Below are 18,660 nucleotides of genomic sequence, written 5' to 3'. Positions count from 1 at the left end.
CCAAAGTGCCTGAGCTACTGCACCTGGCCAAATATTTACTTTTGTATTGATTTTTGTCTCCATTTAATTTTTTTTTTTTTTTTAAAAAGGATCCCTCCCTGCTATTGTAAAAGTTTCAGGCTCATGCAGTGTAGCTCACACCAGGCCTATTACCTTATTGAGGGCAGAGACTGACTATATTTATTGTGTTCACAGTTGTCCACACAGATGCCCAACGGAGGGCCTGGCCTAGAATATTTGTTGAATGAATGCCCATTATGGATCAGCTAGTTTGTTGGTTACTTGATGTACCTTGTTGATAATACAGCTTCTGCAAGACAAGTCTTATTTTTCCCATTTTAGAAAACAAATTGAAGTTTACAGTTGCAGAGCTGGGATTTGAACCCACTTTACTATACCATCCTGCTTTCTGTATGTCCTGCCAGATCTAAATTTTGAAGCCGTTGGGGAAAGACCATTTGACATATTGTTTTAAAATTACATTTTCCCTCTGCTGTACTTAGTTATTAAAAGAGCTAAATAGTCCTAGAATGAGGGTACCACATTCCACAATTGCGTGATGAGAGAAAAATATCTGTATACCTTTGGAATCCAATATTATCTAGAGAGGTCATGGAGGACCTGTCAGCAAATTTGGGGTGTTCAGAAAACCGTTAGTTGTCCAAGTGCCTAGCACAGCACTTCTATGTATAACACTTATGTGTAATTTTCTATTCACCTCTCTCCTAAAACCAGTAACGTTGGCATTGGATTATTTTCCTCACTGATGTCAGAAGCTAAGTAAATCCCTCAGGCACCACCCCTGTGCTGGACTGTCTTCCCTGTGAATGGTGATCCTTATACCATTGTCAATGTTAGACTGAGATCCACCATTGCACTCCAGCCTGAGGAACAGAGCAAGACTCCATCAAAAAAAGACAGGGTCTCACTCTGTCACCCAGACTGGAGCTCAGTGGCGCGATCAGCTCACCCTAACCTCTGCCTCCCAGGCTCAAGCAATTCTCTTGCCTCAGCCTCCCAAGTAGCTGGGATTACAGGTGTGTGCCACTACTGCCTAGCTAATTTTTGTATTTTAAGTAGAGACAGGGTTTCACCATGTTGGCCAGGCTGGTCTCGAATTCCTGACTTCAAATGATCCAGCCCCCTCGGCCTCCCAAAGTGTTGGAATTACAGGTGTGAGCCACCACACACGGCTGCCTCTGAATGTTTCTTCTCTGGTTTCTCAGTCTACTATCCCTTGGTTTTGTGCCATGTCTGTTACATACCCCTTGCATTTTCACAGCCCGTCCAATCACCTTCCGTCTATGGTGTAAAAGTGTCTTTCAAAGGCACGTAATTTAATTTGCATGATATCCTGGAATGACAGTGAACTAGAAAGCTGAAGGACTTAGTTCTATTTCTAGCTTTACTACTAACTGACACCTTGGGCAGGTCATTTATGTGGGAGAGAGGGAGGTTCAGCTTCTTCATCTATAATAGAAAAATTTTAAAAATTGAACAAAATGACCTCTGAGGTCCATACTCTACCTGTAATTGGAGCACGTGGGGTGATACAGCCTGGGCCTGATTCATCCTGTGCAAGTTACCTAACCTCTCCGCCCTCTGGTTTCCTCTAAGTGGAAATCATCACAGTACCTACCTTGCAGAATTTCAGTGAGGATTAGATGAGACAGTACACACACAACACCTGGAACAGTGCCTGGCGCATTTGGTACTAGATATGTGTTAGCTCTTATTAATATTTATATTATTCAATTTCTGTGGCTCTTATTTCCATCACTGTTCTGTTATATTGTTATGAAAATCACTCATCTCTAAGAACCATTTAATTATGACTTGATTGAATGCCATGCTGTTCTAAATGCTATGAAGACAAGTATTTCTGCTCCTTCAGTCTAACTTTTTTTTTTTTGGAGACAGAGTCTTACTCTGTCACCCACCACACTGGAGTGCAGTGGCGTTATCTCAGTTCACTGCAGCCTCCACCTCCTGGGTTCCAGCAATTCTTCTGCCTCAGCCTCCTGAGTAGAGTAGCTGCGACTACAGGCGCGTGCCACAACGCCTAGCTAATTTTTGTATTTTTAGTAGAGACAGGGTTTCACCATGTTGGCCAGGCTGGTCTTGAACTCCTGACCTCAAGTGGTCTGCCCACCTTGGCCTCCTAAAGTGTTGGGATTACAGACATGAGCCACTGTGCCCAGCTGGAGTCATAGTTTTGATTATGCCTGCATCCCGCTTCACTACCTCTGAACTCAATCAAATGCAGAATTCATCAGCATTACCTTATGTTTCATCCTGTTCATTACACAAAGTTATATACATCAACAAAAACATGTTTAGATAAGTCATTTTCATTTGTGTAAGTTTCCTTCAACCTCCGGCTATTATTTTATTCCTTTTGTCATTCTTCGTCCATTTACTTTGATTATTTACTTAAATTCAAGTCTACATTTATTTAACAAATACAAGGCAGTGTAATAGACATTTAGAAAAACAAGGTAGCCCCTGCCTTTAGATGACCTATGATGTCTAACAGGAGAAAAAAAATACAGAAATGACTGAAATAAAAACAGTATGCCTTTACATTTTGATTATTGAGAAATAATAACTGAAACTAATATGATTCAAAAATCACTATATGTATGCATATGTTATGTGTACATATATACATAGAAAAAAATTTGGACATTGAACAAATTGCTAGCAGTGGTTACTTCCGTGCTGTGGGGTTAGGGAGTAAGGAAAGAAGAGAACCTTTATTTATTTATTATTTTTTTTGAGACGGAGTCTCGCTCTGTTACCCGGGCTGGAGTGCAGTGGCGCGATCTCGGCTCACTGCAAGCTCCGCCTCCCGGGTTTACGCCATTCTCCTGCCTCAGCTTCCCGAGTAGCTGGGACTACAGGCGCCCGCCATCTCGCCCGGCTAGATTTTTGTATTTTTTAGTAGAGACGGGGTTTCACCGTGTAGACCAGGATGGTCTCGATCTCCTGACCTCGTGATCCACCCGTCTCGGCCTCCCAAAGTGCTGGGATTACAGGCTTGAGCCACCGCGCCCGGCCGAACCTTTATTTTTAACAATGTCTTTCTACGTTGTTTGAATGTTTTGCAATACAAATGCATTAGTTTTGTAATTTAATAAAGTTGGGTTGGGCATGGTGGTTCACGCCTGTAATCCCGGCACTTTGGAGAGCTGAAGTGGGAGGATCATTTGAACCCAGGAGTTCAAGACCAGCCTGGACAACAAGAGCCAGACCTTGTTTCTACAAAAACTAAAAACCTTAGCTGGGTGTACCTCTAGTCCCAGCTACTCGGGAGGCTAAGGCAGGATTACTTGAGCCCAGGAAGTTGAGGCTAGCTACAGTGAGCCATAATCATGCCACTACACTGCAGCCTGGGCAACAGAGTAAGGCCCTATCTTGAAAAAAAAAAAGTCAAGGGTATTGGTTGAAACAGTTCCTGTCAGTGACTTTAATTATTCCATGCTATCACTCTTTTTTTTTTTTTTTTTTGAGGCGGAGTCTCGCTCTGTCGCCCGGACTGGAGTGCAGTGGGCAGATCTCAGCTCACTGCAAGCTCCGCCTCCCGGGTTCACGCCATTCTCCTGCCTCAGCCTCCCGAGTAGCTGGGACTACAGGCGCCGCCACCTCGCCCGACTAGTTTTTTTGTGTTTTTAGTAGAGACGGGGTTTCACCGTGTTAGCCAGGATGGTCTCGATCTCCTGACCTCGTGATCCGCCCGTCTCGGCCTCCCAAAGTGCTGGGATTACAGGCTTGAGCCACCGCGCCCGGCCTACTATGCTATCACTCTTTAGCTTCCCCCGACTTCCAAAAATCTCAAAGGAAAAAACAGACTTAAAAGTAAAGTTCAGCTACTCTGAATTTCATTCTATATTAAGGAATATTTTATCCTCAATAATAATACGTTGATGTTCAAAACAATGTAAGGAGGAAGTCATGTCATATTAACATGAAAGAAAAACTCGTAACAGTAGACCCTGGCCCTTTACTTAAGACTTTGGTCATGTAATCTCTGGTCAAGATATGACATTAAGCAGAACCAAGCAATTAACTCCCCCAATACTAAAGGATCCTGGCTTTCACCAGCCTCAGGGTTACCCAAAAACATTTTCAAGTAACACTACTAGATCACCCAAGGATTACTTTAATTACTTCTGTGATTCGCTCTTCACTGGCCAGTAAATTAGAAGGTTCTGGTCTATTTTCAACTTCTGTACTACTTTTCAGCAACAGAATTGTTGCTAATGTTCAGTAGTTTTAATCACACATTTTTCTTTTAAAATAGCTTTATCTATTTATTTATTTTTTTGAGACGGAGTTTTGTTCTTGTCGCCCAGGCTGGAGTGCAGTGGCACGATCTTGGCTCACTGCAACCTCCGTCTTCCAGGTTCAAGCGATTCTCCTGCTTTAACCCCCTGAGTAGCTGGGACTAGAGGCACCCATCACTACGCCCAGCTAATTTTTTTTTTTTTTTTGAGATGGCGTCGCTGTGTCACCCAGACTAGAGTGCAGTGGTGCGATCTTGGCTCACTGCAACCTCCGCCTCTTGGGCTCAGACAATTCTCCTGCCTCAGCCTCCCTAGTGGCTGGGATTACAGGCACATGCCACCACGTCCAGCTTATTTTTCTTGTATTTTCAGTAGAGATGGGGTTTCAGTATGTTGGCCAGGCTGGTCTTGAACTCCTGACCTCAGGTGATCCACCCACCTCAGCCTCCCGAAGTGCTAGGATTACAGGCATGAGCTACAGTGCTTGGCCTAAAATAGGCTGTTTTCGAATGTTGAGTTTGCTCAGTAAAACTTTATATATGTTATTAAATGACTTATTTTATATTATAAAGTCATGTAAAGTTTCCCTCTGTTCATAGTTTCATCATGTCCAGCACTGTTTCTATTACTTAAAATATTTTCTGATCTCCATTTGGGCCTAATTTTCCATGTATGAGAGTGCTCATATCAAATCAAGCTGTTTAAATAGGATCACAATATTATTCTCTGAGCATTTATAATTACATTTATTTAAACTCTTGTTAATCATTTACTGAAGTATAACTTTTTCTACTTAATGGTTAGAAAAAGTAAATATTGCTCTCTTTAAGATTTTAGAATACCTGTTGTGTCTAAAAATTTTTTTTTACACGACTCTTGTAACTAACAGTGATATTCTGGTTGTAGAAACTCTCTCTTTGGCAATTCTCCACAAACAGTTTTCATAATTTATTCAAACTTAGTTAAAAAACATCTATAATAATAATAGTTTTAATGTATTTGGTCAGTATTTCTTTTTTCTTTCTTTTTTTTTATTTTTAGAGATGGCGTGTTTGACACCCAGGCTGGAGTGCAGTGGCGCGATCTTGGTTGACTGCAACCTCTGCCTCCTGGGTTCAAGTGATTCTCCTGCCTCAGCCTCCCAAGTAGCTGGGATTTCAGGCTTCCACCACCACACCCAGTTAACTTTTGTATTCTTAGTAGAGACGGGATTTCACCATGTTGGCCAGGCTAATCATGAACTCCTGACCTCAAGAGATCCGCCTGCCTCAGCCTCCCAAAGTGCTGGGATGTACGTGAGTCACCATGCCCGGCCTGATCAGTATTTCTTATACAGTATTTTCTAAGAGGTGTCTTAGATCCTGACGGAGATGGGTTGGCATTATATGCAGGTATCATGCATTAGCTAATCAAACGAAGAACTGTGCTAACTCTAGATGATATGGCCGGGCACAGTGGCGCACACCTGTAATCTCAGCACTTTGGGAGCCTGAGGCAAGTGGATCACTTGAGGTGAGGAGTTTGAGACCAGCCTGGCCAACATAGCAAAACCCCGTCTCTACTAAAAGTACAAAAATTAGCTGGCGCGGTGGCTCACGCCTGTAGTCCTAGCTACTCGGGAGGCTAAGGCAGGAGAATCGCTTGAACCTGGGAGGTGGAGGTTGCAGTGAGCCGAGATTACACCTCCGCACTACTCCAGCCTAGGTGACAGAGCGAGACTCTTCAAAAAAAATAAAAAAGATATTGTCAAGGGCACACTTAAGTGATTTAACATCACTTTAATGGAATGCTAAATTTTGAGCAAATAATTAAAATCATGAGGACAAATGAAAAACCCAACTTTTAATATGTGAGTCGGGGATAAATAGTTCATAGATTTCATGGACAAATTAAACACATAGATTGTTTTGGTCTTTAATAAGCAAAGCAAAGTAAAATATCTGCTGAGACAGTATCAAAACAAGTGACGGACACGGGATTTGAAGCTGTACATTTTTTTTCATTGAAGTGGGGCAGCTGATATCTGTCCTCAGACCTTGCTAGCTTGGATTGACATAGATCAGGCTTTAATTTTGTGTTTGACACTTTGATCCGCTATGTAACCTTGGGCAAATTTCTCTGGGCCTCAGTTTCATCAATTGTAAGTTGAGTTTCAGAACACCTACCTGGCAGAGCTGATGAGTGAATTAAATGAGATCATATATTACAGGTACCTAGTATGTTTCTGATATTACAGTATGTATGCAATAAAAATTATTATAATAATTTAAAAGAATATGATGAAATGTAAAAAAGTTATCTGTAATAATTGTCTCAATCCTTCACCTTAAGAATTAAGATTGTTCTTTGTTCTTTCTTCTCTTTTAAAAAAAAGCATTTTTGGTTGGGTACAGTGGCTCATGCCTGTAATCCCAGCATATTGGGAGGCAGAGCCAGGCAGATCACCTGAGGTCGGGAGTTCAAGACCAGCCTGACCAACATGGAGTAACCTTGTCTCTGCTAAAAATACAAAAAATACAAAATTAGTCAAGTGTGGCGGTGCATGCCTATAATCCCAGCTACTGGGAGGCTGAGGCAGGAGAATCACTTGAACCGAGAAGGTGGAGGTTACCATGAGCCGAGATCGCGCCATTGCACTCCAGCCTGGGCAACAAGAGCGAAACTCTGTCTCAAACAAACAAACGAACAAACAAAAAAACAAAAAACACTTTTTTGATGTGAGAGGGGAAAGTGGTGGAAGGAAGAAAGTAATAGGTTTTGTTGTTTGTTTCAACCCTCTTTCTCCCATCCTTTGTTGAAAAAAAAGCTTGGCTAATTTTTTAGCCATTAAGACTCAGCACAAATTAATTACGATACGTTATTCTCTTGAAATCTGACTTTACCAAGGGAGTTTTTAAAAAATCATTTTTTTCAGTGAAATACAATAATTTCAGATAATCCTTGAAGATTTTGCTTCTACATAACCAAGACAAACTAAAAAGGCTCCAACTAGTATTTCCATTTCAAAATATTACACTCAGTCTTCAAGACATTGGTGGGGGATTGGGCAAAAGTCTTTAAAATGACACTTTGTTTATTTAAATATGCCTAAGAAACACTGCAGCCTTCTTGTTGTTCAAGAAAGCAGTTGCAACAGTCTGTTGGCAAAGAAGGCTTAGCTATTAATCATGTGAATGGTGGCATTTTCACGGCTATTTTTGCAGTTTTATTATTTACTTTTTGAGACAGGGTCTCACTCTGTCACCCAGGCTGGAGTCTGGTGGTGCCATCATAGTTTTAAACTTGAATTCTTGAGCTCAAGCAATTCTCTCACCTCAGCCTCCCCAGTAGCTGTAACTACAGGCTCATACCACCATGCCTAGCTGATTTTTGTTTTATTTTTTGTGGAGACCGAAGTCTCACTATGTTGCTTAGGCTGATCTTGAACTCCTGGACTCAAGCAATCCTCCTGCCTCAGTCTCCCAAAGTGTTGGGATTACAGGCATGAGTCACTGCACTTGACCTTTGTTTTTGCAGTTTAAATATTAAATTTTGTTTAATAATTTTAAGAGAGCCTGTAAGAAGAGAACTATATGAAGATTAAAACAAAATTTTTTTTTAGTTTCTTGTTGGAAAAAGTCTTTTATCTTTAAATGTAAAATATTCTCTTTACCTTCTTATGTTACTTATTTTTTACTTTTAATTATGGAAATTGTCATAATACACAAAAATAAAAACAATAATAAACCCTCATAAACACATCACTGAGTTTTAACAGTCATCAAAATTCTGCAGCTTGTTTCAAGATGGGTTTTTAATGTACAATATTTTAAAGAAACAGACATATCTAATTGATTTGCATGTTCTGAAAAGACTAATGTTTATGCCTGTGTGTGTGTGTGTGTGTGTGTGTGTGTGTGCCTGCAATCCACTTTGTTGTTGTTGTTGTTGTTGTTGCAGGGTTTAAATCCTTTCTGGAATAAGGTAGATCTTCCTTAAATTGAAAATAATCAATTATGCATCGAATGCCTAACACGTGTCCAGCATGTGTGAGCTTCTGTGAAGGAATTATGCTAAGAAATGTGAAGACAAAGTTACTCAAAGAAGTGGAAAAATAGGAAAGCAATCCAGTTTTATCCTAGGCTCAGGAAAGAGCTGCTGAGGTTTTGACCTAGAGTAGGTTTCCCAACATATCTAATCCTGAAAGCCTCTTTCACAGTGTTAAGCAATCTCTTGAACCCACGAGGAATTTTAAAAATTATTTCATCATTTGTGTGTGGTAATAAAAAAATATAAAAAGCATTGACATATATCTTATTTTATATAAATATATTTTATTGACTATTGTATTTTAAGGCCTATTTAAATTTAAAATATTAATAGAATAAATATTTTAAATGCCAATAATACATGCACATAAATTTGGGCATTTAACCATCTAATAAATAATGCACATTATTTAAATTATTTTCATTATGTAATAAGGTAAGCATTTTATGACTTAAATATTTTTTTTTTTTTTTTTTTTTTTTTGAGGCAGAGTCTCGCTCTGTCGCCCGGACTGGAGTGCAGTGGCCGGATCTCAGCTCACTGCAAGCTCTGTCTCCCAGGTTTACACCATTCTCCTGCCTCAGCCTCCCGAGTAGCTGGGACTACAGGCGCCCGCCACCTCGCCCGGCTAGTTTTTGTATTTTTAGTAGAGACGGGGTTTCACCGTGTTAGCCAGGATGGTCTCGATCTCCCGACCTCGTGATCCGCCCGTCTCGGCCTCCCAAAGTGCTGGGATTACAGGTTTGAGCCACCGCGCCCGGCCTGACTTAAATATTTTTAAAATTTTATTTATTTTTTATTTTTTTAGAGACGCAGTCTCCCTCTATCACCCAAGCTGGAGTGCAGAGGCATGATCACAGCTCACTGCAGCCTCGAACTCCTGAGCTCAAGAAGCCCTCCTGCCTTGACCTCCCAAAGTGTTGAGAATACGGGCATGAGCCACTGTACCTGGCCTCAAAATATATTTCTAAAAGAAAAATATTTTAGTAAACAAGAGTACATAATGACACTTAGATATGTATACAAACAAAAAACCAGAAAAATAGAACACAAAGTGACACATAAAAAACCAAACTTTGGCCAGGCGCAGTGACTCACACCTGTAATCCCAGCACTTTGAGAGGTAGAGGCGGGTCTATCACCTGAGGCCCAGAGCTCGAGACCAGCCTGGCCAACATGGTAAAACCCCGTCTCTAATAAAAATACAAAAATTAGCCGTGAGTGGTGGCACATGCCTGTAATCCCAGCTACTTGTGAGGCTGAGGCATGAGAATCACTCCTTCTCAAAACACGAATCAAAAAAGCCACCCCCCGCCAAGCTTTGTGAAACAAAGTTATAGCATCAGAAATGAATAAATATTGCTTATGTAACGTTTTGTTTGAATAGCTGAATTTTGCTTTTTTTTTTTTTTTTTTCCTGAGACAGGTTCTTGCTCTGTTACCCAGGTTAGAGTGAAGTGATGTGATCTCGGTTCACTGCAACCTCCACCTCCTGGGTTCAAGCAATTCTCCCGCCTCAGCCTCCCCAGTAGCTGGGATTAAAGGCACCCACCACCAAGCCTGGCTAATTTTTGTATTTTTAGTAGGGATGGGGTTTTACCATGTTGGTCAGGCTGGTCTCGAACTCCTGACCTTGTGATCCGCCCACCTTGGCCTCTCAAAGTGTTGGGATTACAGGCGTGATGGACGCCTGGTCAAATTTTGCTTTTTAAAATAGGACAAGTTTTTTTAAAAAGTAAGATTAGTGTTTGGTTCATGAATAACTAATGGTTAATATAAGAAAAATAGTTTGGGGGCAGCTCTTTCTTTTTTTTTTTTTTTTTTTTGAGGCGGAGTCTCGCTCTGTCGCCCGGACTGGAGTGCAGTGGCCGGATCTCAGCTCACTGCAAGCTCCGCCTCCCGGGTTTACGCCATTCTCCTGCCTCAGCCTCCCGAGTAGCTGGGACTACAGGCGCCCGCCACCTCACCCGGCTAGTTTTTGTATCTTTAGTAGAGACGGAGTTTCACCGTGTTAGCCAGGATGGTCTCGATCTCCTGACCTCGTGATCCGCCCGTCTCGGCCTCCCAAAGTGCTGGGATTACAGGCTTGAGCCACCGCGCCCGGGCAACTCTTTCAAGTATTTCACAAATAAGGCAAAGCCAGGAGGGACAGTCTTTATTCTCAATATGTGAAAAGCCAAACTAGATGTAATCACGTTGATGATTAAATATTATTTCCTCTTTCAACATTTTAAAAACACTGTTTTTTTCCCCTAAAAACAGAATAGGCTGTACATTAATTTTGAGCTTCTGTATGCAACTTATACATCTGGTGAAGATCTCCTTGAGGCAATCGTGTAAAATAATCATCTTTATGCCCCTCATACTAGTTACATGTCAATGTCCTTATTCTTTGTGCTTCATGTCTTTAACGAGTTGTCTACTACAGAATAAGTCAGTGGTTTTTAGGCTGGGCGCGGTGGCTCAAGCCTGTAATCCCAGCACTTTGGGAGGCTGAGACAAGCGGATCACGAGGTCAGAAGATCGAGACCATCCTGGTTAACACGGTGAAACCCCGTCTCTACTAAAAAATACAAAAAACTACCCGGGCGACGTGGCGGGCGCCTATAGTCCCAGCTACTGGGGAGGCTGAGGCAGGAGAATGGCGTGAACCCGGGAGGCGGAGCTTGCAGTGAGCTGAGATCGCGCCACTGCACTCCAACCTGGGCGACAGAGCGAGACTCCGTCTCAAAAAAAAAAAAAAAAAAAAAATAGAATAAGTCCGTGGTTTTTCAAGGGTGGAGTGAGCGGGAGGAATTTTGACTGCCTGGGGACATTTGGCAAGGTCTGGAGACATTTTTGATTGTCACAACACTGAAAATGGGGGAGCTACTGTCATCTAGTGAGTAGAGTTTAGATGCTGCTAACCTCCTCCATTGCACAGGACAGCCCACCACGACAAAGAATTATCTGACCCCAAATGTCAATGGTGACCAGGTTTGAGAAATCTTTGTACTATGTAAACAGTATTTATCTATGAAAGATAACATTTTCCCCCCTAATCCAATATGACTAGTAAAAGGCAAAGAGTTTTAAAGTCAAGAAATGGTCAAAACTATCATGGAAGTTGGCAGTATTTTTCGTTTTATTTATTTATTTATTTATTTAATTTATTTTTTTTCCTGAGACAGGGTTTTGCTGTGTCACCCAGGCTGGAGTGCAGTGGCATAATCACAGCTGTTTGCAGCCTCAACCTCCCGGGCTTAAGTGATCTTCCCACCTCATCCTCCCAAGTAGCTGGGACTACAGGCATGTGCCACCACTCTCAGCTGATTTTTTATTTTTTATAGAGACAAGGTTTGTCTAGTCTCTACAAAACTATGTTGCCCAGGTTGGTCTTGAACTCCTGGACTCAAGGGATCTTCTTCCCTCGGTTTCCCAAAGTGCTGGGATTACAGGCAGGAGTAACTCTGCCCAGCTTTGGCAATATTTAGTAGAGTTATAAACAGAATGAGTTATTGTCTCATGAGCAAACTCACCTTCCCAAACCTCTGTGCATGTTTACTCAGAGACTCTCAAATGTTCCATTCTAAAAGGGAAATGTACAAATTTAAATTATTATATGTGTTTATTGATTTAAAAATAGAATGAAAACAGACATTACTGCCTTTACTAATGTGAACCCTCAGGGCTTTGCTGAATAGGCCAAATACGTTTCTGGGATTTAAAAAACTAAACTTGGGAGAGAGAAATCTTTCCTCTACAAAGGAGAAAATGACACAACCCGAGGAAGAAATAGACGTGAGAAGCTGAGATAAAGGGCCTTCCTGGTCACTGAGCCCATTCATCCCTGTGGTCTGGTTACTGAGCCAGGAAATTGCCCCTTTTTGCTTAAGCCAATTTGAATTAGATTTCTGTAACTTACCACCAAAAAAGTCCTAATATACTACTCGATTAATATAAGTAATATTTCAACAGTTTGCAATAATGCAATGAAATATGAAGATTGAACTTGAGATTGGTTTTTGATTACAATATTTAAGACAGAAATCCTAAACCACTCATTTAATCAACATTTACACCTAACGTGTATAAATATTCTGTGCTAGGTGCTGAGAACATAAAGGCAAATTTAAAAATTGTCTCTCCTTTTTGAAAGAACTCTCAGTCTAGCTGGGGAGATGGAAAAGTATCATGTTGTATGAATGCTATGCTAGACACAAACCCATCTTATGGGAAGCCCACAGAAGGGGCACTTAAATCTTAAAGGGGCAAGAATAACTTGGAGGTGGTGACCATCACGGAGTAAAGAGGGCATTTGTGCTAGACAGGGTGAGATAGTTGAAGCTGGTGGAGAGAAATAGTAAGGAGAGATTGAGACACTGGCAGTAGCGTGTTATGATAGAACATGAAGTGTAAGAGGATGGGAGAGTGGCCAGGAAGGAGGCTGGGAATTGTGTCTCAAAGGTCTTGGTGAGAAACTGAGACTTTATCTCCAAAGCTTGGGGGAGCCACTAATGGATTTTACACAGGGGAGCAGTATGACACATGTCCACAATATCACACTGTAAGATGAGGATAATAGTTACCTGGCAAGATTGTTGCAAAGAGTATAGATAATATTTATTTACTTATGTCTTTTTGAAATGTAAATGTTCATAATATTTCTCTTTAAAAATATTTTAAAAATTTCAATAGTTTTTGGGGTACAAGTGGTTTTTGGTTACACGGATGAATTGTATAAGGGTGAAGTCTGAGATTTTAGTGTACTTGTCACCAGAGGAGTATACATTGTATCCAGTATGTAGTTTTTTATCCCTTACTCCTCTCCCAGCTTCCCCGTTCTGAGTCTCCAAAGTTGATTATATCCTTCTGTATGTAGGTATATATCATTCTGTATATACAGTCCATTATGTCATTCTTATATAGTGGGAGCTAAGCTATGGGTACGCAGATGCATACATAAGCTCAATATACCCATAGCTTAGCTCCCACTATATGAGACAACATATGGTATTTGGTTTTCCATTCCTGAGTTACTTCACTTAGAATATATAGATATTTTTTCTTTTTTTTTTTTAAATAGAGATGGGGGTCTTGCTATGTTGCCCAGGTTGGTCTCAAACTCATAGGCTCTGGGATTACAGGTATGAGCCACCATGCCCAGCCTAGAGATGATATTTAAAGTGATGATTACCATGCTTAAAAATGGCCAAGCCAGGGCCAGGTGCAGTGGCTCACACCTGTAATCCCAGCACTTTGGGAGGCTGAGGTGGGCAGATCACCTGAGGTCAGGAGTTTGAGACCAGCCTGGCCAACATGGTGAAATCCCGTCTCTACTAAAAATACAAAAATTAGCTGGGCGTGGTGGCACTCGCCTGTAATCCCAGCTACTCAGGAGGCTGAGGTGGGAGAACTGCTTGAACTCGGGAGGCAGAGGTTGCAGTGAGCTGAGATGGCGTCACTGCACTCCAACCTGGGTGACAGAGTGAGACTCTGTCTAAAAAAAAAAAAAAAGGCCAAACCAAAAAATACATCCTCATTCTATTTCAAATACTGTTGAAAACTTAGCATTAAGGCTGGGCGCGGTGGCTCACGTCTGTAATCCCAGCACTTTGGGAGGCCAAGACGGGCGGATCACCTGAGGTCGGGAGTTCCAGACCAGCCTGACCAACATGGAGAAACCCTGCCTCTACTAAAAGTACAAAAAATTAGCCAGGCGTGGTGGCACATGCCTGTAATCCCAGCTACTCGAGAGGCTGAGGCAGGAGAATCTCTTGAACCCGGGAGGCGGAGGTTGCAGTGAGCCAGGACTGTGCCACTGCACTCCAGCCTGGGCAACAAGAGCGAAAACTCCGTCTCAAGCAAAACAAAACAAAAACAAAAACTTAGAGTTGAGGCGTCCAATAGTAGGTGTGATTATGGAAAATTTTTACCTGAGTCTGAGATTTGCATTAAGGTACTCCCTAGATCTGCAATAAAGTGGAATCTAAATTGCAGGTCAGTCTTGGGACTCTCTGGACCATTCAGGTTTCCTCCAAATGGGAACATTTCAAACCGAGATGGAGTTTTCCAGATCATTCTGGAACGAAAAGAACCCCAATAGCCACCATGAAACCTTTTCTCTATCTGAGAAGCAGGGAATGAAGGGGTCCATAACCCCCCAGAATTCAGTTTTATATTAGGCTTGTGTAGCTCAATAAATGTTTTCGGTCTAAAAACCATTCCTAAAGAATACTTCTGCTGGGTCACAAGGGGGCAGGATAAGGAAGAAATACTTCATTGCAACATAAAATATCAAATTAATGTTTTCTATGTGAAAGTCAAGACAGCGAGGGGACAACTGGGAAAAACAAGTTCACCTCCGGCTACCAAATCATTGCAAGATTTCTTTAGTGCTATAAGTCACTGGGCCATGCAGTGTATTTCACTTTCTGACTGATTTCAAGGGCCCCTCACACCATTTATTTAGTCTAGTGATTTAGAACTTTTAAGGCAATACAAACATTATTTGGGAAACACAATAGTTGAAAAACATATCCCTCCATTTAAAATAATAAAATTTATCTCACTATCAGAAAGTGCTAATTTTGTGTTAAAGGCAGAGAATATCTCAAATTAGAGGAAAATTAAAAACATCTGAAAATATGTCATTTTATCAACTACATTTGGAAGCAACATCTGTTAAAGCTTTTTGCCTGTTTATTCTTATCAGCCAATTTTAAGGCTTTAATCCTTAAAATACATTTTCATGAAAACTCTAGTTGTTGACATTTTTCCAGGTAATGACTTTTCAACAATTTAGAATAGTTTTCTTTATACAGAGGTTAAATAAACATATTCATGCATGTATTTGCATAGAAAACTTTAAAAAGAATGTATAAGAAACAATTAACAGTAGTGTCCTTGGCCTGGGATTGTCAGGTGGAGAGAGGGAGAGGGATTTAACTTTTTCACTTTAGATCCTTTGGTACAATCTGATATTTTTGTTTTTTATTTACTTATTTTTTTGAGACAGAGTCTCACTCTCACCCAGGCTGGAGTGCAGTGGCGTGATCTCAGCTCACTGCAACCTCTGCCTCCTGGGTTCAAGGGATTCTCCTGCCTCAGCCTCCCCAGTAACTGGGACTACAGGCACGTGCCACCATGCCTAGTAAATTTTTGTGTTTTTAGTGGGGGGGGGGTTCACTATGTTGGCCAGGCTGGTCTCGAACTCCTGACCTCGTGATCCACCCACCTCGGCCTCCCAAAGTGCTGGGATTATAGGCATGAGGCACCGCGCCCTGCTCAATCTGATATTTTTAAATGTACATGAGCATGAATTGTTTTAATAATTAAAAGGACTGGCTGAGGTTCACACCTGTAATCCCAGCACTTTTGGAGGCTGAGGCAGGTGGATCATGAGATCCGGAGTTTGAGACCAGCTTGGCCAACATAGTGAAACCCCTCTCTACTAAAAACACAAAAATTAACTGGGGAAGGTGGCACGTGCCTGTAGTCCCAGTTACTCAGGCGGCTGAGGCAGGAGAACTGCTTGAACCTGGGAGGTGGAGGTTGCAGTGAGCCGAGACCACGCCATTGCACTCCAGCCTGGGTGACAGAATGAGACTTTGTCTCAAAAAAAAAAAAAAAAAAAAAATTAAAAGGACTAAAGGAAAGGAATATTTTTCTAACTTTTGCATGCATAATTTTGATAACTTTTAAATACCTATACAATTTCTCCCCTTTAAGGCCTTACTTTGTCAAATCATAGTATACCCACACATTAATATGTTCTATATACAACTCTAGTCAAAAATGTACAAATGACCTTGAAATCATAATGCAATCTGTTTACTTCAAGGGCAGATGTGTCTGAAACCATAGTACAATACACACGTGTAATAATCCAGAAAAGTTCAAAAAGAAAAGAAGTGATAGCAGATATTTTTGTATGTACAAATTCAGACATGGAATTATTTTACGTTGCTCTATTTTTTCTATTTCTGTATATTTAGCTTTTGATTATTAATAATTAAATTACTTTTTGTAGCACATTATAAAATTGATAAAGTTTTTTCATTTTTAAAACATACCAGGTGTGCAGAATAACTTATTTTTCCTAATTTTAAATCTCTTGAAAATTCCTGAGTCTTCTTTTCAAAACATTCTTAATGAAGACAGGTAGTGTTAATTACGTTGTCATTTAAAAAATCCATGTCCACAACAGCTGTATTTTACTCCTTAACCTTGGGAAAATTATTTAATCTCATTAAGCTTCAGTTTCCTCATCTTTTAAATGGGAAGAATAAGAAGACTAGTTCATAAGGCTGTTAAGAGGATAAGAGGATCAACTGTGATGATGCATGTAAAATACTTAATGTAGTCTGTGGTGCATAATAAGTACTCAGTAAATATTATCTATGATTTTGCTTGCATTTTCACTATCGTTTTACTAATGTTAACATTTCTCAACATAATCTCTAGCTTTTGAAATACACTGCTTGAAAATTGCTTTAGTAGAGCACATTCTTCCCAGTTCTTATGGGAAGAAATGTGTTTAGCTCCCATAACAATTAACCCTCTCTTTTTTGCTATGTAACACAAATAAAATCAAATGTGAAGTATATTTAAATTTCTATATTTAATATGCATGAGTTAGCTAACATTTATTTAACTTATTTACTTACTTATTTACTTATTAGCTAAGTTAGCTATCCTTAACAACAAATACATAGTTGAAATGGTTGTGCCTTAAGATAATTCTGAAACGATTGCATGTTGTCAGAAAAGGGTTCCAACAATTAAATTTATGAAGCACTGTTTTCCCACAGAATGAAAGTAAGCTCATATTTTCACACCGCAACGTATAATGGTAGATTTAAAAATAGCCTCAAAGTGCAACTTTTGAAAAAACTGATTGGATTAATACATTAAAAATAGCTTAGATAAATAAAACATACACTAACTTAAATACAAAATTTGAGGATAGATCTCGTGAATTAGCCTGAAATCAGTTGCCTTAATTTCAATAAGAGAATTACTGAGGCAGAAGGTAAATTGTTAGTGTTTTCTGAAGCTATAATAAGAAGTGAGCTGTACAGTACCTTGATCAAGTTGTGTCCCACAATGTAGACAGCTGCTAAATTTCCCTTCTCTCCAGGGGCATGCATACCTGTCCCATACCCATGCCAAGCCACTAGATATGGGTTGTGAATTGTAATCCAATATTTGACACGGTCCCCAAATGTCTGGAAACAGTATATGGCATAGTCATTGAAGATATCTATTATGGTATCATTTTTCCACCCCCCATATTTTTCCTGTAGGGCCAAAGGCAAATCCCAGTGGTATAAAGTAACTATAGGTTCAATGTTTCTAAGCACGAGAGAGTCCAGAAGAGCATTGTAGTACTGGAGACCTTTTGCGTTGGCAACCGTTACTATTCCATCGGGGAAAAGCCTTGGCCAGGAAATTGAAAATTGATAAAAAGAAACTCCTATAAAATCCAGGGCTGATAAGTCTTTTTCCAGAAAAATGTAACTGTCACTGGAACCATTCGTGCTGCTGACATTTTTAAGGTGTGTGTGGACGAAATGATCCCATATAGAAGGTCCTTTTCCATCCTTCTTCCAACTCCCTTCCACTTGCAATGCTCCAGTCCCAACACCCCAGAAAAAGTTTTTAGGGAAAGTGTCATAGAGAAACAGCTGACTTTCATTTACCGGAGTAAAATTAGGATTTTTAGACCATATAGCTCTTCCATCTCCAGATAATCCAGTAACAGCTCGTAGCAGAATAAGTGCTGACAGGATGACAGATCGTTGCAGTCCCGCGTTGGACATTGTATTCCTATAGCGTATGGTTATTTCATCAGTGCTGAAGAAAATCCATTCATTCCCTGGAGATCCTGCCGCACAGCCTGGCTTCATTTGCCACCAACTGCTGGACTGTCTTATCAAAGCTTCAGTAAAAGCTTGTGATTGTAAAGCTCTGTCAATGATTAGCTTGAACTGGGAGACTGAGGATGGGTCATAGAGAGCAACGTAATTTGAGGGAGGTGGCCCTATTGCAGGCACCAATGCGTCTCCTTCTCTTTCATTATGGGAAAAATTAGATGAGAATGCATTGGTGACAAGAGTTTAAAAGTGTAACTAACACCTATGTAAACACTGAATTACAATCATATTATTTTCTGTGTAGCCTTTCATATTGACCCAAACATTTTCTGAATGTTTTGAACATTACTGAATAAGGTATATACCTTTTCTATTTTTACAATTTTTGTGTAGTAATTTTATAATCTCACCTATCAAGAAAAATAACATATACAAGTATATAGCATTCCTACATACCAATAGTAAGGAATTAGAAAACACAATCAGAA

At 40.3% G+C, this 18,660-nt stretch overlaps 1 protein-coding gene across 1 annotated transcript in view; it reads right to left on the bottom strand.

The window, feature by feature from the left end:
- KLB (klotho beta) overlaps window positions 1-18,208 on the bottom strand; it is a 43,520-nt gene extending 25,312 nt beyond the window's left edge. The window contains exon 1 of the mRNA XM_033214011.1: window positions 17,381-18,208. Coding sequence (XP_033069902.1) covers window positions 17,381-18,205 — 825 coding nt within the window. The 5' untranslated portion in view covers window positions 18,206-18,208. The remainder of the gene's footprint in view (window positions 1-17,380) is intronic.
- Window positions 18,209-18,660: the final 452 nt, after the last annotated feature.

Source organism: Trachypithecus francoisi, unplaced genomic scaffold (genome assembly GCF_009764315.1).
Source record: "Trachypithecus francoisi isolate TF-2019V2 unplaced genomic scaffold, Tfra_2.0 Lachesis_group1, whole genome shotgun sequence".
NCBI lineage: Eukaryota > Metazoa > Chordata > Mammalia > Primates > Cercopithecidae > Trachypithecus > Trachypithecus francoisi.
Note: the sequence above shows the minus strand (reverse complement) of the source record. Positions and strands in the feature narration are given on the sequence as shown.